We start from the raw sequence: 27,129 nt of genomic DNA, 5'->3' as shown, positions 1-27,129 counted from the left end.
TGCAAATTTTCCAAAAGTGGGTGTGATATTCAGATATTGTCGAATTTTCTTTTTTAATATATTGTGCGGGCTGTTGAATTTCGAACCTTTCGCAATTTACCTGTTAAATTCAGCGGGAGACCTGACAAAGGAGAATTGCAATAATGGAGTTTTGATAAAACCAAAGAAACCATTAATGTTTTGGTGACATATTCAGTTAAAAACTTTCTGACAAGGAATATTCTATTGATTTCAAAACTCAAAAATTTACAGACATTTTTATATGGAATGACATGGGATAGATTTTCATCGAGGATCACCCCCAGCTTCCTAACCTGCTTAGACAAATTCACTTCACTTTTATTTATAATAATGCTTCTAATTTCTAATTGCATTATTTGGGTGTTTTTGCCAATTAAAATACTTTCAGTTTTGGATTCGTTTAGGTGGAGATTGTTCTCAATCATCCAGGTAAATGCCAATCATGCATTTTTGAAAACGTCGAATTGTGTCATGAATATCAGAAAAAGACAAAACGGAAGTATTGGAGCGAGCAGGACGCTTCCTCCATAGAACAATAAGAGATAGGTAATCAAAATTTATTGGCCATACTATTATGTTAAGAAAATGCAATATCGAGAAAGAGGATTTGTTGGGGAAATTGAAGGGAAACGAAGCTGAGGCAGTTAGCAGCTAAGTTTTGTCACTTGACTGGACAATACTTGGAGTGAAAAATGGAACAAACATCGACTTTCTGAGGACAAGGAGAACTGGAGAGCCATCACTGTCAATATCTGCTAAAGGCGCGGCACCATTTGATGATTATTATTATACTAACGAGGTTTAATGTCGGGTTTTAGTTGTGTTAAAATGGTATATTATTAACAATTAACTCTTTTGTCGCTTTCAGTTCAGTATGTCACGGTGTGCTTTTATTCCTTGCCATAGCACTTGGTTTGTCTCTTCTCACAACAACTGTAAGACTTCCTCTCAGAATAACACACTATTTGAAGCAGAAAACAGGATGGTGAAGCTAACTAACAACTGACAATTATTGAGATATGAGATAACAAAAATGTTATTTTGCTTATTTGGCCATCAAGCTTGACAATCATTACAATACATACTTCATCATTCAACACCAAAAACATTGTCTTATCCATCGTTATTTTTCATTGCTGATTAAATCTCAGATATTTGTTACATCTAAAATGTGATGTCGACAAACTTACGTCGGATAGTATTACAGACTCAAGCTGTTATTTGGAGAATAAAAATCGTTATCTAACCGTGTTTGTTCACTGTGCGTTTAAATGACCTCAAACGAATCCGTTTTCAATTATTTTTTGTACCGCGAAGCACATTTTGTACTTTATGCGTTCAAAATGTGCATTCCATTTGAGTGTGTCAGTCTTATCCAGTTAGAGAGTAATTTGTTTCCATTAATCTCTGTCCAGTGTTCCTAGCTTTTGAATGTCATCATGTTTGTTAAGGTGCTGAGGCAATTAGATGTTTCCTTGTGTTGTTGAAATCAGTTCTTCGGTTGTTGTTATTTGATATGTATGCCCTCTGTAAGTAATCACCCATCGAGGTTTGTGCTGGAATATTTTCCCCTCGTCGAGCACGTGTTCGAACAGTTTCCATCTTTGTCTCTTTATTCGCGTACTGACTGATTGTACTCTGTCATACATCCTCATTACTGATTTTGTCTGGCCAATGTACCCTAATAACTCGTCTCAATTGTTTGCGATGAAGGAATCCCAGGGTTACCACATAAGAATTTGTAGCACTAACGCTTCTAAAGGCGTATTCTTTTATTTTCATTTATGATGTTTGTCCTGTTCCAACGTTATGTAGTTCTCTGAATGCAGTTGAGCTGTCTTCATTCTCATAAATCAAGTTTCCGATTTTTCTTACACTTTTCCATTCCGCTTGTCATAATTTTTATTATTACTTTTTACAGTCCACAGCTTATGTAACAATTTGGGGAGCAGGCACTTGTGTGCGATAAAGACATGGAAAGGTTTGAATGAAACAGTATAAGTGTAAGACAAAATAAAGAGAAGTATACAAGAAAAATAAATGCACGTCGGATCAAGCTTGTAAACGCTTTCGGCTGAACTATGTGCAATCTTTAAGGGGCGGTTTGGGTCTAATTATTAGGAAAATCCTTCGAAAAATTGATTTTGAGATTTTGGTGGAAATTGATATTTTATTACCCTAGAAATAATATAATTGAAGTCCAAATTCTTAAAGTAGACTATAAAGGCATGAAAAACACAGTCGAAAATGGTACAGATAGTAAGAAAAGTGTGAAAAACGGGAAGCTATTTTGCTATTTTCTCAAAATGTCATATTTCTAAGGGTATGGGAACTTGTGTCAAACGTTTCTCTGAATCTATTCAATGAAATTGTCTGAAAATTTCCACAGTTATCACAGAGATAATGTATTGTGTCACCATAGAGAGATTTTATTGATAAGATATGTGAATTTTGAATTATAATCCTAATTCTGAATTTTTAACGTCAATTTTGTCATAACATTTTGATTCTCAACTTTGTAATGTTCTAATAAAAATTCCATAAGCTAAAGCCGTAAAATCTCTCTATGGTGACACACTATAGTACAATGTTGACAAGAGGGAAGAATATGGAGGTCATTCCTTCATTAGTTTTTTTGGAACGTTTGCCACAAGATTGTTATATTTTTTGATGTCAGACCCCCAAATTAGGTCGCAAAATGGGTATCAACACAGATAATTAAAATTTTTCACCATAAATGTTGTTTTTTAACCTATAATGACGATACAGAATGATTAAAACTGCCCAATATTGGTAATTAAAATTTTTTTGGAAAAGACCCAAACCGCCCCTTACCATGTGGAAACGGCTCAAAACTGAAATAGAAAACGAAATTTCAATTCTACCCTCCAGTGTTGAATCAGGTGTAAAATAGTCCGTTACTACATCTTTAAGTTTAGGATTTATCAACTCTAAAATCCTTTATTAAAATTTTTAAAAATCACATTCTTTCAGAAAAAATCAAATCCTATGAATAGATTTAGATCTGAATGTTTCAATACTAAAATCAAACGTGTAACTAAGTTAACCGGAAGTGCGGTTGAATTTGTTGTACAAAGCTTACATTGACAACATGAAAAAAAAATAACATGGAGGTGTTGCACTTCAAAGAAGGAAGGAGTAATCACAATGAAAAACCACTTCAACACCAATTAGTTATGGATACATTAATAAACACTCTTTAGGGACATTTTTGTCAAAGTTCTCAAATGTTTTATTTGATAATCAATTCTGAAACGTGTCGTTGATAAACACAAACGCTAAAAGAAAAGGACGAAACAACAAAAATAGAATTTTAGATTTTAAGAAAAATAAAAACAACCACGATTTTTAAAGCCCCTGTTCTTGAGACTCCATTCTCCTTATTTTTTGGTCCGCTGTCTATTTCTCAGTAGACGTACTGTTCTTATGTTAAAATGGCTTCAGGAGGAACAAAAATGTCGTACAACCACTACCAAAACAGCAAGTATGGAACTTTACCTCATCCGCCGCAGAATGATGTTGAGGTCACTCAAGATATGCATCTCAAAATGTCAAAGAAAATTGCACAATTGACGAAGGTAATTTTGATATCATAAAGACTTCTTACCAATTTAAAAAAAATGTAATTAATCACTGAACAAGTGCAACATTTACTATTAATATTATAAGCCTACCTTGTGGCTTAGAATTGGACTGTAGTGTTGTGGTACGAGATATCCTTGGTGAGGAAATATGCTTCTTCTAACATTTTAATTCGTTTAAGCTGATTAAATTTGCCGACTCCTGAAACTGAAATCTTTTCAAATTTTATGGTGTGAAATGGATTTGGTTATACTATTTCCATTATTCGGCTTGGTGTCATAAGCTCATTGTTATTGTGACCCCCTGCCTCAGTCTGATTATGTCGAGATAAACTTGGCGGTAAAATTGTTTTGAATTTTTTTAAAACGTTTCCCAAACCCCTTTTAGTCAGAGCATAATAATCTCACTCACATTTCATAATTTTTCGCCTAAACTTTAACCCAATTGTCAAGATCTAATTCTTACTGACTTACTTACTTACTTACTTACTTACTTACTTACTTACTTACTCCTCTTTAGTGTTTCTTAAACACATAAGGTCAACAGAAAGGAGCGCCATTGATTTCTGTCTTCTGCCAGCTTCAGAACTTTACCCCAGGTCCAACAGAAGAATGTCATCTCTCTTTCCACCGATCTTCTCCAAGTTTCCAGCTGATTTAATTTGCTGACTCTTGAAACTTAAAATCTTTAAAAATAATACGGTGTGATATGGATTTTATTATATTACAGTAAAAACCAGTTAAAACAAAAATGTCTTAACCGAAAAAAACCTCTAAACCGAAAAATCAAAATATAGTCATTTTTTCTCCTTTGTCTCTATTACCCGAGTAACGATAAACCGAGCGCCTCTATGCTCAAATAATCTTGAAACAGAAAAGAAATTGTCGAATAACTGAATAAGAATAAGAAATTTTTTTTTCCATACAAAATTCCTGTTACAACAATACTCTCTCTTGCCCTTTCCATTCAACACTGCTCACACGCCTCCGTTGAAACCCTCTTCACCTTGCCTTTAACTCCTCCCTTACCCCCTGCCCACACTAATCCACAACACCTTTTTCATCTGTCGCTCTCTAATCCACCACTCATTTCTCCCTCCCAACTAATCCCACCCTGACCACAGTACATTCCTGCTTGATGGCGATTACACAATGTGTTGGTTAAGAGCAGAATGTTGTGTAACTCCATAAAGATGACATTGGAGTTATATCACTATTGTTGTCTTTAGCAGCTACCACATAGAACTCCCCCCCCCCCACACACACACACACACTCACACATACTCACACATACTCACACAAACACACTACACTACTTCAACCACAATGTCACAAAGTTGAACAATTTTATGCGATGCATTGTATGTGACGGTGGGATGAATGATAGCAGTGGGATAACATTGTCCCCTGAAAATCAAGATATATTATTTTTTGAGGTACAACTAAACTAAAATATGTTCAAACTGAAATAGAATACCAAGTCCCTTGAATTTCAGTTTAAAAATGGAAAATGCTTTATGATAGAATTGCAACCATCGTGCTTACCAAGCAGTTGTCACTATATGTTTAACACTAAAGATACCGGTGTAAACTTGGACTCCACCAGCTGACTATTGATTTAGAGGACTATTTATCTTTAGATTGAAGACATTTTTTTAGCCATGTCATGAAGGTTTGAAATGTCTCTAATCATAATTTCTTCCCATGACTGGAACTTCCACTCATTGCATCACCTTTTTTTTCCAAAATTCATAAACACCTCTTTGTTTAACTACTAATTTGATTTATATTACTCATCTAATTTTCAGGTTATATATGCATTGAATACAAAGAATGATGAAAACGAATCAGTTTTACAAGCCTTGCGGGATCAACACGAAGAGGAAATTCAGAAAATTATTTCAGAAACCAAGCAAAAATTGGCTGTTTACAAAGATCGTCTTGATGAGGGAGCCCATCAACAACAGAGCGTTGAAAATCTTCAGAGTCGTCTTAATGAGCAACAGTTGCATAGTGCTACTCTAGAAGAAAGATTTACCCAATATCAAGCAGAAGTCCAAGAAAAGCAAAAACTTGAAAAAGATCATTATACTTTAAAAATAAATGAAATGACTCATGATCTGCTACAGGCAAAAGAGGATTTTCAAGAACAGATAAAACGGTATGATACCTGGAGAGAAAGGATAGAGTTAGAACACAATACAGCAATAGCTGAACTCAACAGTAAGCATCAATCTGAAGTTGAAACTTTGCGAGATTTCCACAGAAATCAAGATGATTCTTGGTTAAATCAGTGTGCTGCTATTGAAGAAAAATTCAAATCTCAAATAGACAACTTAAATTCTCAAGTGGAAACATTGCAAAATGAAAAAACAGAACTAAAAGATGAATTTACTTTAAAATTAGAAAAAGCTCAAGCATTTTATGAAAAAGAACTTGAAGCACTTAAAAATCAACAATTAAAGGAACATGATTCTGAAATAACTAGCCTCAGGAAAGAAATTGAAAAATTAAGACAAGACTACTCTTCCAATGACAAAGAAATGCGGCAACAGATTGACCGACTTGTTCGACAGCTTGCAGATGCAGAGGATAATTTAGAGCAATCAATAAAACAGCAGAAATTACTTCAAGCAGAATTATCTGGGAAAGATTCTTCTTCAAGTGAACTAATGAAACAGGTAAGTAAATCTTTAACTTGAAAGAGAAATAGACTGTGTCTACCAAAACTATCGCAATCATATAAATTACATAATTATATTTGTAGAAGTAAAAATCTTAAGACATGTAATGAATACTTGCATAACTGTACTAAAAGATATTTACTGCTTTAAAATGCCAGAAAATTTTAATTATTTTCACGAGCTTAGTTGTTTATTGATTTATTATTTTTCTAAAAGTGTATTGTTTTATTCATGAGTATAATTACAAAAAGTTATGAAAAATATAGGGTAGGGGAGGCGAACATAAGGGAATCTGATGGAGATTCTGCAGCAAACATTTTCTTGAAGCATTGTTAATGCTTCATAGTGCTATTTTATAGTGTACTCAAGACTGTTTACTTTGTTTCAACGTGTTAAAATGTTCCATTGGAGAAATGTCTGTCTGAAATGTTGTTGTAACAACTGTTTAATTTTTAAAAATCGAACAAAAACTTGAGCATTTAAATTTTGCAATTTCCACTAAAGGCGCTCAAATCACATTACAAGGGGTCCCCCTCATCAATAGCAAAAACTTAACTTGTTGGACACCGCACAGTGAAGAAACATGGATGGGTAGCATACTTTTTACTCTCCTATTATTTTTTCCAATACCTTCCAGCAAATTTTAAAGCAAACGATGGTGGACGACGGAGTCGAAGAGATGTAAACTTAAATAGAAGTACAGCTGTTCATAGATAACATTGGCATTAAGAATTGCAATCAATATCAAGACACTTCTCTTACAATAATCACTTGTAATAATCAATTCTATCTTCATCCGGTAGGTTTAAATTGTAAGTATCTTAATTTTAGATTTAATAGAGGGTAAAAGATCTTTCAAGAAGAGTAACATTATGTTAGACGGTATATACCTTTTTTCCATTTTATAAAATATATATTTAAATGATTTAATAATTAGATAACTAAAATAGGTATGACAAAATAACACCAACTATGAATAGTGACAGTCAACCGGAATAGATTGCTTCTTGATATATCCTAATTATGTTAGGTTTCAAAATCATCGAATGGAATATCACTACTAAGTATCCGCTTTTAGGCATTATTATACAAGAAAACCTAAAATGGCAAGCACACATCAAAAAGATAATAAATAAATCAAATTTAAGGCCAAGGTTCATTGAAAGAAACATCAGACATGGCCATGTAAACCTGAAAGAAACCGCCTACATAGCACTTGTAAGATGAATCTTAGACTATTCCTGTACAGTTTGGGACCCACACCAACAATCTGTTATAAAAGCAATTGAAGCTGTTTAGCATCACGCTGTAAGATTTGTCTTCGATGTCTACTGGCCCCATACCAGCATACAGACACCATGACACATCTTGGATGGTCTCCCTTACATACAAGACAGACGGAAAGAAACTAACTCTTCACAGTTACAAACAAAATGACTGCCTATCTCACCAGAACAGCTAGACATACAACGAAATGCACATATTCAAAGAAAAACCCATTCAAAAACACTAAGACTCCAATCTGCAAACTGAAACATTTTCCAATATTCATTTGCAACCTGCACTATCAAAGACTGAAATGCTCTTCCCGAATCATGTGTAAACACAACAGATTTATACACCTGCAAGCAAGGATTATGACAATTCTTTAGCCTAAACACCAACAATGACTGCCACTTTCAACAAATCTCTCTGCCCTCTAATAGAAATACTCAGGATTGAGTCAACTTCAAGTAACATTCAGATTCAGATTACTATAAAGCTGCGGAATGAGGTGCCATATTTTTTGTATCATCAATTTCAACAAAATAAAATATGTCACAGACCAAACAGTTTCATGACTGTGTTAATGCCTTTTATTTTTATGGCATTTGTGATTAAAGCTGTGTTAAACTCAAGAATGTGTATCATCAAGATGCGATTGGTCATTCTCACACGAAAAAAAAATACAAAGTTTATTGTTAGGCTACTTCAAATAGTTCACTTCACATAGAAAAAGAGTACAAACATGTTAAACAAAATAGTTTCTGGAGACAAATTTATAGATTTATTTGATTAAGGCAATTTTTAATTTCAATTTCTTATTGGAATGGTTCTTAATGAAAAATGAAATAAACATGTTTAAAAAAAAAAAGTTTGGTCCATTTTGTCATTTTATTCAATTTTGTCATTATACATAATAACTACGTGGATTTTGTAAAGAATAGTATCTTTACCATTCAGATTGTTCTTGAAAAAGCATTTATAATTTGTTAATATTTCTCCTTTCGCTTGAAACACGTCATAACATTTAAAGAGTTTGCATTTAACACCCAGGTTCAAGATTTGAGAGAGGAACTTAATAGTAAAGCCACAACATTGAAAGGTGTTGAATTAGAACTTGTTGCTTCAAAACATCACTGCACTGATCTTAATGATGAGCTTCAGAAAAAATCAGGTAAATGCAAAACTGTCGTCCTCATGATTAATTTATAACTATTATACTATGCTTGTGTGATATTTTTTGGGGGAGGGGGTCGGGTGGGGATCTCAGTGGATCTTATTTTCCTTTGTCTGTTAATTTGGCTGAAAGCATTTTTTTCTTATTTTACCATCTATCGGGTGACCAATAATTAATTGTTACTGTCCATTTAATACCACAGAAATCAGGATAAGTTCAGCCTCTTACTTTAAGGCTCCTAGTTATGAAATACATTACCATTCTACAACAACAACTACTACTATTACTACTACTGCTGCTGCTGTTACTACTACTACTACTACTACTACTACTACTACTACTACTACTACTACTACTACTACTACTACTACTACTATGCGGCTATGTGGTCTAGTGGTATGACACTCGCTTTCGGATCGGAAGGTCCAGGGTTCGAGCCTCGCGCTTGGCGCATAGTTGAGTCCTTGGAAAAGGCTCTTTACTCACATTCTCTCACCGTACTCAGGTGTAAAATAAGTACCTGGCCGTTAACAGCGTAGTCTTTGTCCGAAAAATTGACCAGGGACCCCTTGTAAAGCGCTTTGAGCACATTTAGTGGATATTGCGCTATATAAAGCTCAATTTTTACTACTACTACTACTACTACCACTTCTACTACTTCCACAACTATGTCTGTTACTACAACTTCTTCTTCTTATAATGGTGACTGCATGATCAGAGATTTTATTTTTGTGTATGTTTCTTTTTCTTCTTTTTCTTCTTCTTCTTCTTCTTCTTCTTCTTCTTCTTCTTCTTCTTCTTCTTCTTCTTCTTCTTCTTCTTCTTCTTCTTCTTCTTCTTCTTCTTCTTCTTCTTATGTTATGTACAAACTTCAAGTTATAGGACCATTTAAAAAGATTTAAAAAGAAATGATTGATACTTTGATACATAATAAACTAATAAATGATACTTTGAAGTATGATATACAAAGTTTCAGCGCTGAGGATGGTATTTGGTACAAAGCGATATCACACAATGAAAAGAGATCAGGGCTGTTAGTTTCTGCTACCTCAGGTAGTAGATGATTTTATAGTGTAATAGAGGATGGGTAGAAAGAATTGACGTGTTTGTTTGAATTTGATGTATGTATGAATCGTAAATTGATATACATTTCCTATCATCGGTCAGGCGATGTGTTTAGAGACCGAGGTTTCTGAGAAGTCAACTGCAATTCGTTTGTGGTAGATCTTATGAATGGGAAATAACTTATTTGGCTCGTTTTCAATGGATCAGAGGATTGTGAAAACCCAGGCTGCTAATCAATGATGAAACACTTTTTAAAATCTCTTTAATTGCCCCTTTTTACCTTAGGTAAATTGAGGGGTATAGCGAATTGATTTACGCATATTTTAAATATCATACAGCTAGTTTTTGTCATCTAGTTTGTTTTTGTTTTATCAGTTTTTAAAAAGTTTCTTTAAAGAGAGATGTTGGTGATGTGAAATTGGGCACACAACTAGGTTACATTATACAAGTAACGCTTAAATGACCAAGTGTTGTTTACGATATACTCAAGGCAATTGATTACCCTCAACAATGTTTTAAATTTACCAGTGCTTGTTGGTGAGCTTGAAGCTCACAAAATGCAGAAAGATGGTCTCTTGTCAGCAATGCAGTCAGAATTGGACATACTCAAGGCAAAGCTTGCGCAGATTGAAAAGCAAAGACAATCCGATCTAGCACAACAGCATTCATTGTCTTCTGAACAGTTATCACAACTTCAGCAACTTCGTCTAGTGAGTCAATATTTTATTTGCATTTTAAAATATATATCAACCAAATTAAATCTTGTTTTATCGGTTAAAAAAATAAATATTATTATTATTATTATTATTATTATTATTATTATTATTATTATTATTATTATTATTATTATTATTATTATTATTATTATTATTATTATTATTATTATTGTTATTATTGTTGTTGTTAATGTTGTTGTTGTTGTTGGTGGTGGTGGTGGTGGTGGTGGCGGTGTCGGTGGCGGTGGCGGTGGTGGTGGTGGTGGTGGCGGCGGCGGTGGTGGCGGTGGCGGTGGTGGTGGTGGGTTGCTAGGAAATATGATTGGATACTGTTTTTTTTCTTTTGGTCTATCTTCCAAACTCCGAATGGCAGGCTCAGGAATTAACCTACACAGGCATAACATTTATCTCCTCAGTATCTAATTTTCAATATTTAAGAATGACTAATTTTGTTGCTCTTTTTATCTTTTCAAAGGCTCTTGAGGACATGACAGTTGAAAAAGAAACACTAAAGCAAAGACTTGAAAAACAAATTAAGAGTCTACAAGATGCCATGGCCACACTAGAGAAAGAGCTCCTTGAGGAAATGAATAGTAAATTGAAGGAAATGGAGCACAATCATCAAGGGGAGCGGGAAAAAGACAGAAAAATTGCTGCTGAGGTTTTACTGCATACCAAAGAGGTTAGGAACACTTTGATTGGTGGTAGAGGTTTTTATATTTTTCTTTAAAACAAAAGAGAGAAAAATGATGGAAAAATTTACTTAATTGATTGATTTAGATAAAAGCATTGAAATCAATCAAAACTATTAGTCAAGTAAAAATAATAAATAAATATTTGTAAAGTTTTGATTGAACTTTGATTGTATCACATATATTACACCTTTATTTATCAGTAATTTATTACAAATTTTACTTCAAATTTAAAATTCTTTTTTTTTAAAGTCTTACAAAATACAAACTGACTTTTAAGCTGATTCCATGTACGTTAGGCACTTTATTTAATTAGCCACTGATTTTAGAGTTTTAAATTTGGTAAAAAGCAATATATTTTAATCTGTTTTATGTTACAGGAATTGCTACAAAATCACATGATCCAAATGGAGGTAGCAAAATCTGAAAAAGATGCTGTCCAGGCAGAACTTGACAAACTGAGGGATGAAATGAATAGAAAACTGTCAACAGCGGAAAATGAGGTAAAAAATATCAAGAAGTCCATTTTATTGACAAATTCTGCTTAATGATTATTATATCTCCTTATGAACTGAAATTCTATTGTGGCGTATTCTTTAAATGGAAAGTGAGAAAAAAATTATAGCTTAGGTGGTGCTGCCAGTTGCATAAGTATTCATTAATCATTCAGCTGACATGTCGCTGGCTCATGCACCAAAGGTATTACAGTTTCTATTGATGTAGAATATAGGGTATGCAGATGTGCCAGATGAAAACAGAATAAAAATATCAGAGTGTCAAACAGCCAAATTCGGGATCCCATTGACAAAGCAATGAGCCCCTAATAGATCACTGCCTTGACGTTGGTGGGTATGCTTGAGGCATATCAGGGACAAAGGAGTAATTCCGGTTGTCTGTCACTAGACCATCCCGGATGTCGAGTTGATACGAAAGCGCCTTGAACGGCCCGCCCTGATATGGGATGGAATGGAGATCCAACCCAGTGCCTGTTTGGCCTCGGCTATCCCGGGTCCCACACTACTATCTATCATGGTGCTGTCTAGCTCCTGTCGGCTGCCTAGCCAAATGGCACGGTAGAGAAATCAGCGAACGTCCCAACTCAACTTTTGCTGGGAAATGTGACATCGGGGTCGTGACCTGATCAACATACTGTCCCTCAATATCACGAGCCAGAGTATGGCAAAAAATGAGCTACTGGCCATCCATAGCGTCAAGAAACCCATCTTTATTTGGGCTATGCAGTGGTCCAACGAGAGGACACCTTGAGGCTCAATGAGGTGTTAGCATTTACGCTAAAGAGCCTTCAAGTCATAGAGAGCATAACAGACAGCAATGGGGTGAATAGCATTTCTGTGGAGGTAGGTGGGTTTTATCCGCACAACATTTACAAACCACCAAGAGTGACTTGGACTACACCACCATTCCCAGTGGTTAGCCATCATTCCATCTGTCTAGATTTTACTAGCCACCATCACCACGAGTTGGGCTATCGAGATAGGTAGACAATTCACTCATGGATGGACTGTAGCATTCTACACCTAGTGTACGATCCCACAGCAAAGGGTACCTTTAGGGGCACCCGCCATAAGAAAGAGTATACTCCTGACCTCACCCTCGTGACAAAGACAGTCCTTGGTGACTTCCTGCATAGCCAGCACAGGCCAGTACTTGTCACAGCTGGGGTGACAATTCTGAGGATGCAGTCTCTACCACTCTGCAGATGGAACTTTAGGAAGGCTGACTGGGAGGAATTTACTACCTATATCGAGCAGGTCTGCCCTGCTATTTCTCCCAAGTCCGAGAAAATACCCAGATTTAATAGGCTGCTGGTTGAGAGCGCTCACTGCTCCATTCCATGGGGTAAACAGAAATTCTACCTCCTGCTGGATGGAGGAGTCGGAAAAGCTGCACAAGGAGTACCAGCAGACCCAGACCCAGACCCATGGCGTAGCTGATAGACTACTCCAGTCTTTGGCCGTAGGAAGGAAGCAACAGTGGCAGGAGATCTTGGAAAATCTCGGCTTTACACACTCTAGCCACCACGCTTGGTGACTGATAAAGAAATTGGATCCTGACCAGAATTTTGCAAGGACTGCACTGGAGTGTGAGACAGACACTAATTGCCAAGAATATAAAGAACTGCAGCGAATGGGTCCCAAATCAGTCTTGCAAGTGCAGTGTCCACAAAGCATACCGTACGATTTTGAACTTACTACCTGTGTACGAAGAGTTGAACTGGACATCCCCATTCAGTTCCCGAGAAATGGGTGCAGCCATTAGCAATGTGAAGAACGGCAAAGCAGCAGCAGGGATAGACAACATACATCTCGATATGGTGACGAATTTGGGCTCCAGGGCACCAGCCTGGCTGGCAGAGGCAATGTCTAACGTGCTTGCAAAAGGAAAGCTTACAAGTGTGGAAGCATGCTAAGATAGTTGCCAACCTGAAGCCAGGGAAACCGAAAAATGAGGCCAACAATTACAGACCCATTTCACTTCTGATCTGCCTGTACAAATTTTTGGAGCATGTGCTATTGAACTGATGGGGGCTGGTCCTAGACGCTGCCCTGCCACTTGACCAGGTGGGCTTCAGGGAGCAGGTCGTTGCCCTTACAGAGCAATTTGAAGCAGGGTTCAAAATGAAACAGCAAACAGGTGCTGTAGTTATAGACCTATCAGCGGCGTACAATATGGTCTGGTGCGTAGGGTTAATGCTCAAAGTTGCAAAGATCATAAGATGCGAAAAGACCTTGGAGTTGTTCTCTTCAATCTTAGGGGAAGGACAATTCCACATTGTGTTGCCAGACACCACAAGCAAAGTCAGGAAACTGAGGAATGGGGTCCCTCAGGGATCTGTTCTGGCACCAATGTTGTTTACTGTCTACATTAGAAGAATGCTGAGCACTTCCTTCCTGAGGCTGGGATATGCGGACAACTGAGCGCTCGTTACTCGTCTCGAGATCGTACTCAGTGAGATCGTTACCAGACTCAAATCCTACTTTGACAAGTGGTACCTGAAGATGAACACTTCAAAAACTGTGGCCACTGCATTCCACCTATGCAGTGGCTGGCACACCTGTAAACTAAATGTCCTCATCGGGGACCAGCTTCTCCCATATAAGCCAAATCTGAAGTACCAGGGGTTACATTGGACTGCAGCCTTACCTATCATGTACATCCCAAAAGAGTTGCCTGGAAGCTGGGGGAACAACTTGTGGTCCTAACCAAGTGCTTCTGAGGACTTCTGCCCTGACACTATGCTACTCAACCGCGGAGTATTGTGCTCCAGTGGTAGGTAGGTAGATGTGAAGCATTGCATCCATGCATATCGTGTCAGGAATGCTGGCAACAACGCCTAGAGAATGGGGTCCGTTAATGGCAGCTATCCAACCCACCCCATTGTCCAGTGAGAGATGCTTACAAACAATTGGCTTAATAAGATCAAAAGAAGAGGGAATGCCCCTCTGACCCCTCTCAAGCGCATAATGGACAGCGCTACTGTTTTGAGCCAAAATATGTCCAGACAATCCTTGTACGTAGCCTCCCTGACTTTGGACAGAGCTGCATATATGAAATGGAAAATGGTTTTGACAAATTCAGTCCCTCGAGGGGGCAAGGACATCGACTCCTTGAAAGTGGGGAAGTTTCCAGGCTTTTCCACCAGCAAGACAAGACATTAGGTGGCAGCCAAATGACTTCGGTCGAGCTCCTGCCTCACAGCACACTCACTTCATCAGTGGGGACTTGCCACCTGTCCAACATGTACCCTTTGTGGTCAAGAGCCTGAAACCAGAGAGCATCTAGATTAATGTTGCATTGTCACGGTGCTTCTGGGTAGGTTCGCGAGCGTACACAATTATGGCAATGAGTTTGCATCCTGGATAGAGCATAATAACATAGTAGTGTGAGAACCATTAGAAGCACTGCTTCCACTGAGCCATCTAGTCATACAAAAAAGATGGCTTTCAAACTGGGTACCTATTGTGCACTCTCTCTACTCTAACTATTTAAGGAATCACAAGGCTGGCTGACTAACCCCACGAGCTTTCAATGAACAAGCAAATAATGCTAAACATTCTTTTCTCATGATATTTTTATTATCGCTTTTATCTGACTATTCTCCATACCTTATATTTGTCATCATTATTGATATAAGTGCACACTCCACACTTTTTCTATAGTTTCTCTTTCAAGTGTAGCACGAGTGAGCAGTTTGGCAGTTGACTGGCTAGTGAACACTTGTGCAACTTGCAGTACCACTTAAACTATCATTTTGTCTCGTTTTGCCCTACCTTAAGAATGCTTTACTGATTGATGAGGTGGGTCGCACAGGAGCATAAGACGCATTGCACCCAACTTGTAACCACACTTCTACATGACAGTATGTAACACAAATATAAAGATTAAATATGGCTCATGAAGTAAAACAATACTGAAATACAATGTTTTTGTCTTTGGCCATATTCAGGCGACAGTTGATATGTGTTCTCATTTTGCTTAAGATGATTTTTTTTAGTTTAACTAATTGGAGATGACCAAACACACTGCTCATTTTTCAGTTTATGGTCAATCCAATTCAGCTGAACATTTGATTTCACTGGGTTTGAACCAAGTAGCGGGCATTTGTATGTTTGTTTTTGTATCCGCAAAATGTTTGTCTTTCTGTGACTTGACTTCTGCTTCTGTCATCATATTTTTGTGTAAATGGGATATTTGACATTGTTGTATTATTTCCATTGAATCATTGATACATTAATTAAAAAATGTGGTTCAAGTCTTACCAACTGTATGTACAATGTTGCCTTGCATTGGTTACCTTGTCTTAGCATAGAAAGTATATTTAAGTTTAAGATTGAGATTTAAGATCTGTTAGGCGATATTACAATTCTTTTTCCAATAGAGACAATGCCAGATAATCGTTTTACACCTGAATTTGGTGAGTTAATGGGAGTAAAGAGACTTTTCCGAGGACTCAACTATGCGACTCGAACCCAGAACCTTCCACCTTACCGATAACAGGATTTTGCTTCACACGACAGATGAAATTGGATGACACTCGTTATACTGATGCCTGTCAAGTCTTTTAGAATGTATCGAATCAATACAGTATTCTTTATAAACTTTACTTCCTATTCTCCTTAGGTAAAGCAACTTGAAAGCCGTCTCAAGGAAAGAGAAGACGGGCTTGGATCAGTGTCAAGCCAAGTGTCTAGTCTAAATGACATCATTAGCCAACTGCGTAGTGAGCTTGACAAATCAAAATCAGACCTGAAGGCTTCTAAAACAACAGCTGCCAGTTTGCAGGTGAGTTACACATTCATTTTAATCCATTAAATAATAATTATTAGACAGGTTGTTGCGGTATTTGAGTGTGTTTGCCTCATGAGCACAAGGGAGAAAATGAAAGGGGACATGTTTCAAAAGTATATTTGAGTTATGCCCCTTTAAAAAGAGGCATTTGTCAAATTAGAGTAATGTTTGAAAAATAGATAAATATATAATGAAAAGAAAAAGTCAAATAACCTATTGGCAACAAATTATGGATGCCTCTCATTCATGAGGTTCAAAAAAGAAAATATTAAAAATTAAAAAAGGAAGAAAAAAAAAAGAAAGAAAGACACTAATTTGTTGATTCATCAAGTTACATTTGTTTATTGTTGAGAAGTCAATGGCGTGCTTGATTTATTGCTTATCAAGAGCACTGGACGCGTTTTCGAAATTGGGAGGAAGTGGTGATATAGCCTTGGTTTTTTGCACTGCCTTTTTGATATAAGGAGATCATTAAAAGTTTTGTTTGAGAATATAGTCTAATTGACCCTCTAATGTCACAGGATGAAAAAAAAATCATAACTTTTTCAAAGGATGAGAATTTAGTATTAGGGCATATGGGACATTCTAATCCACCTCAATCATACTGTTTTATTAACATGTTTCTTAAAAATTAGACACAAATTCACAGGCTTTAAATTAGGCCATACGTTAATGTGCGGTAGGTTTCAATTTTTGGATTTTGTTTTTAAAATGCTTTATGAATGTTTTTATCAATTTTCAAAAATTGTCTTATAACTTTGTGTCATGATTTTATTTATTTGTAAAGTAGGATTAAATTTTTTAAATTACCCCAAAGCTCAAACTTTTCTCGCTCTATTTAAAGCATCTGCATCTCTTAAAACTTGAAAATTTAATGTTCTAATTGATCAGCTGTTTTTAGAGAATAGGTTTACAACAAGGATTTGAATTCCAAAGATATGGGTAATTTATCTGTACCGTTCCAGCAACGACCATTCTATAAATCATGCACTGGACTAATGTATCAAATCAAACCTTTTTTTTTTAAAGTTTTATTTTAATATTTTATTTGTTACAAAAATCATTGTGGATTATGTTTACATCAATATATAAAAAAATGAATAGGAATAGGAATATAGGAAGAATCAATAAACATATTTTGTAAAACTGTATCCTTACCAAATTACAGGGAAATTTATCTCCAAATAAACGAGTGGTAAAAATAACGTTTATAGAGCTTGATAATTAATGTTGTGATCAATACATGAAACTGTGAACTCTCTCTCTCTCTCTCTCTCTCTCTCTCTCTCTCTCTCTCTCTCTCTCTCTCTCTCTCTCTCTCCTTTTTTTCTTTCACTCACATACACACTCTCTCTCGTGGCTATCTTATTCTTTCTTTCTCCCATGCTTTTTTTTCTTAATACTAACCATCTTTCCGTCTTCCTCTTTCCTTTTTTTATCTTCCTCCTCGCATCTTCTATCACTTACTGTCATCTAGATGACTATATCTTCTCCAAAATTTAAAAAAAAAATATTTTGAAATTAAACACACTAAAGTGGATCCACGGTTAAATGTCTTAAGTAGAGAAGAAAAAAAAAGAAAAGAAAATGGAAACTTTTTCCACCTACTTAACACAGGTTCTTAAACAGAACAGAACAAAGCAGCAAAAACAAAAACAATAAAGCAACCAAAATAAAAATAAAAATAAAAAAAAGAAAACCCGAGAAGACCCCCCAACAACCCCCCCCCCCCCCCCCCAAAAAAAAACAACCCACAAAAAACAAAACAAGACAAAACAAAAAGAACAAAACAATCAAAATATAAAGAACAAAACAATCAAAACAAAAAGGAAAAAAAAGTAAAACAAACAAAAAACATCCAAAGCATTATGCATTTTTTATGGTTGTATTGCTTTGACATTTTTATATAGCGTCAATGAACGAAACATTTACCCCCCCCCCCCCCTTATTTTAGGACGATACTAATATTTCTCGCTCCTCTTGTTTTGCATTTGGCGTTAGTCTCTCGCAAAGTAGTTTTCGCTTAACCAAATGGCCATCAAAAGGAATATCGACTGAACCTGGGACTAATGAGCTTCCCGTTTGTCTGTGAGTCGAAATTTCTAACAGCTGAGCCATCTTGACGCTTTTAACCCTTGACAACTATTAACTCTTTGTTGACATAACTTGCGTTTAAGGACAAAACGTTTTCACTTGAGATAGACCATTCATCCTCTATGCACTAACGACTTGAAAGAATAGGATGGCAGCCACTCACAGATTTACCTAAAAGATGAAGGAAAAAAAAAAAATGGGAATATTTTTTCTTTCTTTAAAAAATGTGATCCATCGTCTCAAAACGTTATTATGTTGGGATGAGCCAGGTACCCAAAATTAATTTTGTATTCGTAAATACCTCAAAATTGAGACTTTAGTTTTTGTTGGTTTAAGAAACTATGTCTATTATTGCCTTAAATTGAAAAAAAAAGATTAAGATTAAATCTGTTTCCCATTTTGGGGACGAATTGGCCGAGTGGTGCATTGCCTTGTAATTCGGAAGGTCATAGGTTTGAGCGCCGCCTCAGGCACTTTCATTTTTTTCATTGGGCAAGATTATTAACCCCCATTTTGCTCACTTGGACAACATGGGTGATTCCTGATGACATCAGACATCCTGTTTGATGAATTATCTATATTCCTTCACGGAAGCATAGGTGACGGGATCTTATGGTGCCGTTATGAAAGGACGTAAGTTCTTTTTTTGTTTTTAGTTTTTCCTATTTTGGACTATAAAATCACAATTTTGGTGTTTACATCATACCAATATAATCTCGCTTTTAGGCGGTGGGTCACAAATAAAAAAGGGGGAAAAAGGATTTTATAGGATATTATACAACCATTTTTGAATATTCCAGAATTTTGTATTTAACAAATTTCCTCTATTAAAAAAAAAAAATACAAATATCCAGTTCCGCATTATGTATAACGCATATAAATATAAGGCTTATACATGCAATTCGTTGTTACAATAAGACGTTATTAATATTATAATACACTACATTGTTCCTTTAAGAATCTTATCAGTCAATTTTTCAGATGGATAACGGTCCCGATAGCGCTTTCCTCTATAGATGAAACGCTGATGATATCATTAGCACGGCAAGAATCGTTACATAATTCAACGCTTGTTGGAAGAAAGCCTGTGTAACTCATAAATTCCTCTCATGAATCACTTAATACATGATTTGCCGTATTCAGTGGATCTTCAATATGAATTGTGCTTTTTGTCATTTCATTGCCTATTACTCACTAGTTTGCCCCAGGTCGTTTCATATTATATATAAATATATACTCGTTGCTATATAATATATATATATATATATATATATATATATATATATATATATATATATATATATATATATATATATACTTTTTGTGATTGTAACAATGTAGATTGCTTGAAATCTTTGGGAGTCAAGTAACTCATAATTTTATTAATGATTATTCCGTCTTTAAGAAAGATTGTTGTCTGTGTATGTGTGTGTGTGTGTGTGTGTGTGTGTGTGTGTGTGTGTGCGCGCGTGTGTGTGTCTCTCTCTCTCTGTGTATCTGTGTTTCAATTCATAGGATAGAACAGGATTAGATGTATATGCGGAAGCTCGTTGACTGTGAGTTTCAACAACTCGTCGTCATTTCGAGCATTCTATGATGACGTGTTTTTAGTGCATTGTGTTACGTTATATTTTAATTCGTCCCAGACTATTATGGTGCGATGCAGATGATTCATACGATCCCGTAGAAGGCGGAGGCGTGTAAGAATTGTTGGTAGGTGTAGGATGCCGTGTTCTCAATGTTCCGCCAGTACTGTTGTCGCTCAGAGGCATAGCTGAAGTGGTCCATGTGTCTCTTCTCGCCATAACCTTCTTTCTAAACATCTTCTTCAGTGTGTGCCGGAACTTCCTACTGATGGCACAGTAGAGCAAGAAGTTTACACTCGAGTTGACCATTACTAATAATGTGTTAACTGATTTAAGTGATAAGAATACGGGTTGCTTGAATGCCCAATGTCGTCCCTTTGTGGATATGCTGATTGCCATGTACACTCCCACAGAATGACACGCGATGAAAACAAGAACAGTGGCAACAACAATGGCGGTAACGTGGATCATATCGACAGACGATACAGTGCTTTTTGACGTCCCGGTGGCTTTATGGCGTAGCATCCGTTTCCGATGAGTGACCAGGAAAAAGATGAGGAAGAAATCTGCAAGAAATAGAATGAAAACGGGGATGATGGCAGCCAGAGCGATGTTCGTGATGTGAAGATAAGCCTCATAGGCGGGTGTGTGGACCAAGTACGTTGTCAGAAGCAGTTTCGGCGATTTCAGGTCAGGGTTTGGGACATACTCAAAAAATTTGGAGAAGTGGAACATGAACGAGAAGAGAAAAATGGCAACGATTACTTTCCTTGCCCTGTGAATGGTGCACACCAGCTTAGGATGCAGCATGAATCGGAGTGATATGAATCTCTCTACCGTGACAGCCACTGTCAGCCAACCCGTGCATGTGATGAATACGTTGTTCATGACGTACCTGAAATATATAAGAAAAATATATTCACTAACTTGAGCTTTTTAATAAATCATCATCCACTAAAGGTGCTCAAAATGCTTAGCAATGGGGTCCTAACCAATAACTGGGTGGACGAAGGGTTAAGGTAAACCTCGACTGAACCCATGCCTCTACCGGTCCTTGGCTTGTGAGGCAAGTGTTCTACCAAATGAGCTATCAGAATACCCGGTTCCCTTTCCCTCACGTTATTCATTTCGGATGGAATCTATACTTGTAAATCCGTTTGAACTTTAAAAATAAAACCCCTAAACTGATTTTGTGATGATATCGAATAAGAATTGCAGAGTATGAAGCATACCGAGTCATTATATATGTGTGTTAATATGGTCAGGTGATGAGACCCGAGAAATACGTAGGTACATTAAAAATATATAATTGATTTAGCAGCTGGATTTTTATTTCTGATAGAAAATGTATTGTGATTGTTTAGCGTCCTATATAAAGATGGTAAGCATATGCTACGATCCGTTTTACGCTAAAGAAAACGAAATAAACTGCTTCATGTGGCTTATGACTCTGAAGGACTACTATGGACAGAGCTCACGTTGCTATTCTATGCTAAAAACCGCGAAGAATGAACTTGACAGTTTTAAACTTTTCCTACCAAGTATGGAAGATGCGCTTTCGAAGTACCACAACTGTGATTTGAAATTATTGGAGATAATAACTTCAATATTGATTAGCAGCCCACAAAAATATCGCATCTTAATAGAGCTTTTCATGTATGTTACCAATGTATTGATTTTTCTTGGTGACCACATACGTTTGACACACTCACAATCTCTCTCTCTCTCTCTCTCTCTCTCTCTCTCTCTCTCTCTTTCTCTCTCTCTCTCTCTCTCTCTCTCTCTCTCCCTTTGCGCACAGAAACAAACAAACAACCAAACAAACACCCATATACACCCATAATTGGTTTCAACGGTACTAAAGGAAAAAATAATCAAAGGGGTAACAGCCAAGGTAAACAAGTAAGGGATTCAGCGCCGGGATCTCGTCAATTAAAACCAAGGCAAAACGAACTCTTCACTTCGTTCTACGCAAGTTGAGGTGAATACTAAGTTGTGGACTGTAAGCTGTAAAAGGATCGATATATTTAATACGGAACCTTGCGGGTTTGGAACCCTGGTATTCAATCTCTCACACAATCGTTTGACAATAAAGACGACATGGTAGTGACTTAATGTATAATATGTTACTCATACAAACCATTACCTTATGACAAAGTAGAGACGATAGAACAGCTGAAAGGAATCAGTAGCAGCCAATTCTTTGTTGAGTTTGAGGAAAGAAGGGATCTGTAGGAAAAGTAGTACGAAGTCTGACACAGCCAGACCTGTAAGGAAACACGTTGCAGCTCCTGCCATCTCCCTCCTGGTCAACACGCACAGACTCAGCCCATTTCCCACGATGCCCAGGCTACAGACAATGGGAAGGAGAACGTCCTCCAGTATAAAAGCCATCTGCTTGACGTATTGGGGCATCATCATGGCTTGGGCCATTCCTGTATCATTGCCGTTGGTGGAAGTATTCAGATCAATTCCCGATTGCGTACTAGTTTCCATCGTAGCATTTTCCAAAAATGAGGGATCCATTGTGGAAGGGTTAGAAATATCTTTTATTTCTTCAGTATTTATGAGAGCTGTGCTTTTACCCGTTTATTTAATTTTAATCGTATTGGCTTTTTTATATATATAGCTCCTCTAGTTAAATTTCTTTCTTTTTTCTTTCCTTTTTTTAATCAATTGAATAAAAGCACTTTTTAGTACAGGTAAAATCCACTGAATACTTATTACAAAATCTTGAGAATGACGCTGAGATGTAGCTGTAAGCCGATGCAGTCGCTAATGAAATCAGTCAAAGCTGTTATCCATTGAGACACCGTGAATGTCAGCACAAGAACTTCATGGTGAGGTAATTTTTGTTGTTGTTCCAAATAACTCATGGACGAAAAACTTCACCTTGTTAAAAAGCAAAGTCTTCTAGCTTAAAACAACGCATGTCTAAGTAGGCGGGGTTTCCAATTAGCGGACCAATCGAGTGCTCATTATAGCATCGTCATTGTGAGTCTAAGCGCGTGAGTGGATCGCACAAGACTTCCACTTTCTCCTTTCAAAACAAAATATTCTTATATCGCTCACTCTTGCTCCCCCACCCCCCACCCCCCCCCCATTCTCACCCTCTCGCTCCCCACCCCTTTCGTTTTCATTATCCCCCCCCCCCCCCCACCCACCTGCTTAGTGTTGAAATTTTCTGTCATAATAATATTATTTCTTTACTCTTGGCGGCATCGTGGCTTGATAGTCTACCACCACATCACATGGTCACGAGTTCTCGTCTTTGCTGCTTTGGCACTTATCAACCATGCTCTGACAAAACATGTTATATGTGACCAATCATCTTAAAACGGTGTTATGTCGGAGTGAATGAAAAAAAATGTCTGCATAGAGAAGAATGATAAAGTGGTAAATTAGGGATCAGGCACTGGTGAAGGATAAAGGTCTGAAAAGGTGTGTATGAAACAGAGATTGACGGAGACAACTCATCCTAAAAATCCATCGATCAAAATTACCCTCGTCTTTTCAAAAAACTCTCAAACCTGGGACTTTATGATATAGGTCCTAGGTTGAGAATTTTGATAAGATGAAGTTCATTTTGACCGATCGATCTTTGAAGAACGAGTTTTCCAGCCAAAAATTTTAAAATATCGGGTTTTATTATTTTTGTGTGCAGAGTACGGAAGCCTGCTCGTGCGAGTATTTCTTACGAGGCCGGCTTCCAACGATGCGCTTGTGGATCTTACGGTGTCAAGCAAATACTGCTAAACTTAAAAGCTTGTGTAATTTTAACTTGTCAAAATTTGCCACCCATGAGAACTCAATCCCTGCTTATATTAACCATTGATATTTTAAAGGAGAGAAAAAGGAACAAAATAAAGCATCGTTTATTTTTTTTTTTCGGTGCGCGGTTCAATGCAATTTGCATTATTAAAATTTATTTAAATGGTGGTAAAAAGGGTTTTACTTTCGTTTGCTAAAATAAGCTTATCTTGGTATTTACTGTTAAAAGGTAAACATTTTGTCACATTTTAAACATGTGTTTTCAACCAAGGAGAAAAAATATGTCTAAACCTTGCTCACGGATTTTGCTAGTCAAAACCTAATTACAATTCTGGTAAATATTTGATTTCGCTTGATGAACTGGTTTACGGAAAGAGACACTACTTGAGTCTAACAGATAAACAAACATGCTGTCATGCGTGCACACACACACACACACAAGTTCACACACACACACACACACACACACTCACTCACACAAGACGCACGTTTGGCTATACATACATGCGCACACACAGAACAAACTCACACGTGTTGATTACACTTAACAGATAAATCAGGCAAGCTAATACAAAGTAGACGACTCTGAATGCTACTCAATATTTACGGGTCTTGAAAAAAAATGACGAAATTCGTTTTTCTTCCTTTATTATTCTCATTAGATGGGTTACTTTGAGATTTATCAATCGTCTGTGATACTGGTATTATAATGTTTCTCTCATGGGATTCGGCCTTTAGAGAAAAATCCAGGGCCTTTTGACCCAATTGTTAGTAACTTACCTACTACGCCAACGACTCTTTATTTTCTTTGTGTTCAACCCGTGCCCATAAATTTCATTTAACGTAATCGGGATTTTAACCCTTTACAGAAGAGAGAGCAGTAAATGCGACGCCGCTTGGAATTCAACATTTTTTGGGGGGTTGAAAATGGTTAATTCTTTTGTTTGGACCAGGTTTATAAACACTGGGAGAGATTATGAAAAGAATTTCAGCCCAGTCGACAAAGGGTTAATGAATTAGTTAACCAGAGAACTAAATATTTTAAATTTCATTATCCAACTGAAATTAATCCGATTTTTTGAGAAAACATTCATAGGAAAGTTATTAGGTTTAATTTCAACCAATTTTTTTTCCGTTTTAATTTTTTTTTTTTTTAAGATAAGAAATTTTTTGGATGATCTTTTTTTATGGTCATCACATTCTTGGCGCACTCGGAGTCCAAGATCGATTTTTGTTCGATAAAGATTTATAGTTATTTTCCAGTATGAAATCTTCCTTAAAAATATTTTTGAAACCCCTTCCCACCTCCCACCTTAAAAAGAAAATAGAAATGAAATGTAGTTACTAATACATATTCTTTATGTTAAATGGTCGTGTTTATGGAGCCACAAGGTAACCCACTATAGCGATCTTACCAGTCGGAGAAGATAAGAAAAAGCCAGAACAATCTGAATGAGCAATCTCTCTCTCTCTCTCTCTCTCTCTCTCTCTCTCTCTCTTTCTCTCTCTCTCTCTCTTTCTCTCTCTCTCTCTCTCTCTCTCTCTCTCTGTATGTGTGTGTGTGTGTGTGTTCCTTGTCATTAATCATTCTTTGTTTTCATCTCACTTTCAAGATGCATGAGTGGGATATAACTTCAGGTGTTCTTAGTCTTAGTGCACTACAAACTCATTCTTAAATATGCCGTATATTAAAAAATTGTTTAAACATAGCAAATCGCTTGGTCTATATGATATTCGTATTTTGTAAGTTAGTTGTTTGTTTTAAACAAGATTTGAATCTGTTGATACATACGCTTTGGATGTTAGCATTCTCACAATATATTTTTGACCTTTTCACACCATGCTTACACGTTCTCACTCACGTCAAGTTGAGAAATTTAGAATACGTTATCCAATGACACAATGAACGCTCCCCCTTTAAAAAAAAACCTTCACAAAAACACACTTTGTTGGTGTAGAATACTCTGTTTTCATTATCTGCATAGCTAGTTCATTGTTTGATATTGTCTTGCCTTTCCCTTGTCATTAAAAATTATTAATTTTTATGTAACCCACTGTCCAATAACATGTGCTCGTAGCGCTAGACAAGAGATTCCAAACCAACAGTAACAATTGAGAAATGACGCCTGTAAGGCATACTTACCATTTTTGTTTTCGGCAGAGAGAACTCTGTTGACGGCCAGGTACTCATTTACACCTAAATTTCGCTAGTCCAATGACTCAACTTTGCGCTAACCACCGCGGGAATCGAACTTGCGTCCTACAGGTCAAAAGCATAAAGTCATAACACCCTGCATACCACTGAACGATAAAGCCGAACATGATCTATACAATATCTCTTGACGGTTCCGTCAAGCTCTATTTCCTATTTCCCCAGTCTGATCTGACCTTAAGCGAATCGCTGTTAAACTCATTACACCAAATTATGTGACCGATCATCTCTACACGTCGGTCGAACCATTTTTCAAGAAAGGGTTTCTAAAGTTAAAGTGACGAGAAATGTGAAATTAAAGGGGAGGGGAGGATGGGGGGGGGGGGGGTCACTTTAAAAATTCTATTCACTCTCCTCACAAATTATAAGAATTACCCGAGTTTCACATTTTTATTATGAATTTAACTTTTAGCATTTAAATCAAACAGACGCATCACTATTTCTAGGTGGTAGGTAACGGATAAAAATTAAACTTTAGTTGGAGGTCCCGATAGCTCAGCTGGTAGAGCATTTGCTTCACATTCAAAGGGCAGGGACCGAGATCGATCCCGGGTTAAGTAGAGATTTTTCTCAGATTCCCCTGCCCACCCAGCAGTGATGGTTATCTGGGGCTGTTAGATCTGGCGCAGCGTACTTTGCGATAGACTAGCGTCTTATTCAAATGGTAGCAAGCATTTGCTATCGTTCGTTTCATGCTATGGAAAGCCCGGGCTTCATGGACCCCAATGGATCTAAAGGACTACTTTTTTTGTTTGTTTGTTTTTTTTTTTTTTTTGGTTGAGTTTATAATGTTTCTGTTTATTTATTCGTTTATATCTTTGGTTCTGATGTTTACACTGTAATATTTTCATACGTTTTCATTGCCTCGCCCAGACGGATTGTTCTTTGTAGAATTAATTAATAGAAATATCAGTACAATAATCTAGATAGAAATCT

General features: G+C 36.7%; 2 protein-coding genes across 2 annotated transcripts in view; one reads left to right on the top strand and one right to left on the bottom strand.

Moving 5' to 3' along the window:
- The first annotated feature begins 2,948 nt into the window (after positions 1-2,948).
- LOC144964560 (protein FAM184A-like) overlaps positions 2,949-27,129 on the top strand; it is a 49,747-nt gene continuing 25,566 nt past the window's right edge. Inside the window, exons 1-7 of the mRNA XM_078898988.1 lie at positions 2,949-3,620; positions 5,432-6,304; positions 8,624-8,744; positions 10,341-10,522; positions 11,004-11,210; positions 11,601-11,723; positions 16,363-16,524. Of these exons, the coding sequence (XP_078755114.1) occupies positions 3,477-3,620; positions 5,432-6,304; positions 8,624-8,744; positions 10,341-10,522; positions 11,004-11,210; positions 11,601-11,723; positions 16,363-16,524 (1,812 nt within the window). The 5' untranslated portion in view covers positions 2,949-3,476. The remainder of the gene's footprint in view (positions 3,621-5,431; positions 6,305-8,623; positions 8,745-10,340; positions 10,523-11,003; positions 11,211-11,600; positions 11,724-16,362; positions 16,525-27,129) is intronic.
- On the bottom strand, positions 19,958-23,091 carry LOC144966753 (FMRFamide peptide receptor frpr-18-like). Its single transcript, XM_078903529.1, has 2 exons — positions 22,357-23,091; positions 19,958-21,105 (listed from the first exon to the last, which is right to left on the bottom strand). The coding sequence occupies exons 1-2, from the start codon at positions 22,734-22,736 to the stop codon at positions 20,250-20,252; spliced, it is 1,236 nt and encodes a 411-aa protein (XP_078759655.1). The 5' UTR covers positions 22,737-23,091; the 3' UTR covers positions 19,958-20,249.

This window comes from Berghia stephanieae, chromosome 2 (assembly GCF_034508935.2).
Source record: "Berghia stephanieae isolate SIO BIC M18660-M18661 chromosome 2, UCSD_Bste_1.3, whole genome shotgun sequence".
NCBI lineage: Eukaryota > Metazoa > Mollusca > Gastropoda > Nudibranchia > Aeolidiidae > Berghia > Berghia stephanieae.
Note: the sequence above shows the minus strand (reverse complement) of the source record. Positions and strands in the feature narration are given on the sequence as shown.

What these genes read in the sequence shown, in the direction of transcription:
- LOC144966753 (XM_078903529.1), bottom strand. Translation starts at nt 22,736, where the DNA reads ATGGATCCCTCATTTTTGGAAAATGCTACGATGGAAACTAGTACGCAA. An exon ending in CGTCTCTACTTTGTCATAAG is followed by an intron (nt 21,106 to 22,356) that starts GTAATGGTTTGT and finishes TATATATTTCAG; the next exon opens with GTACGTCATGAACAACGTAT.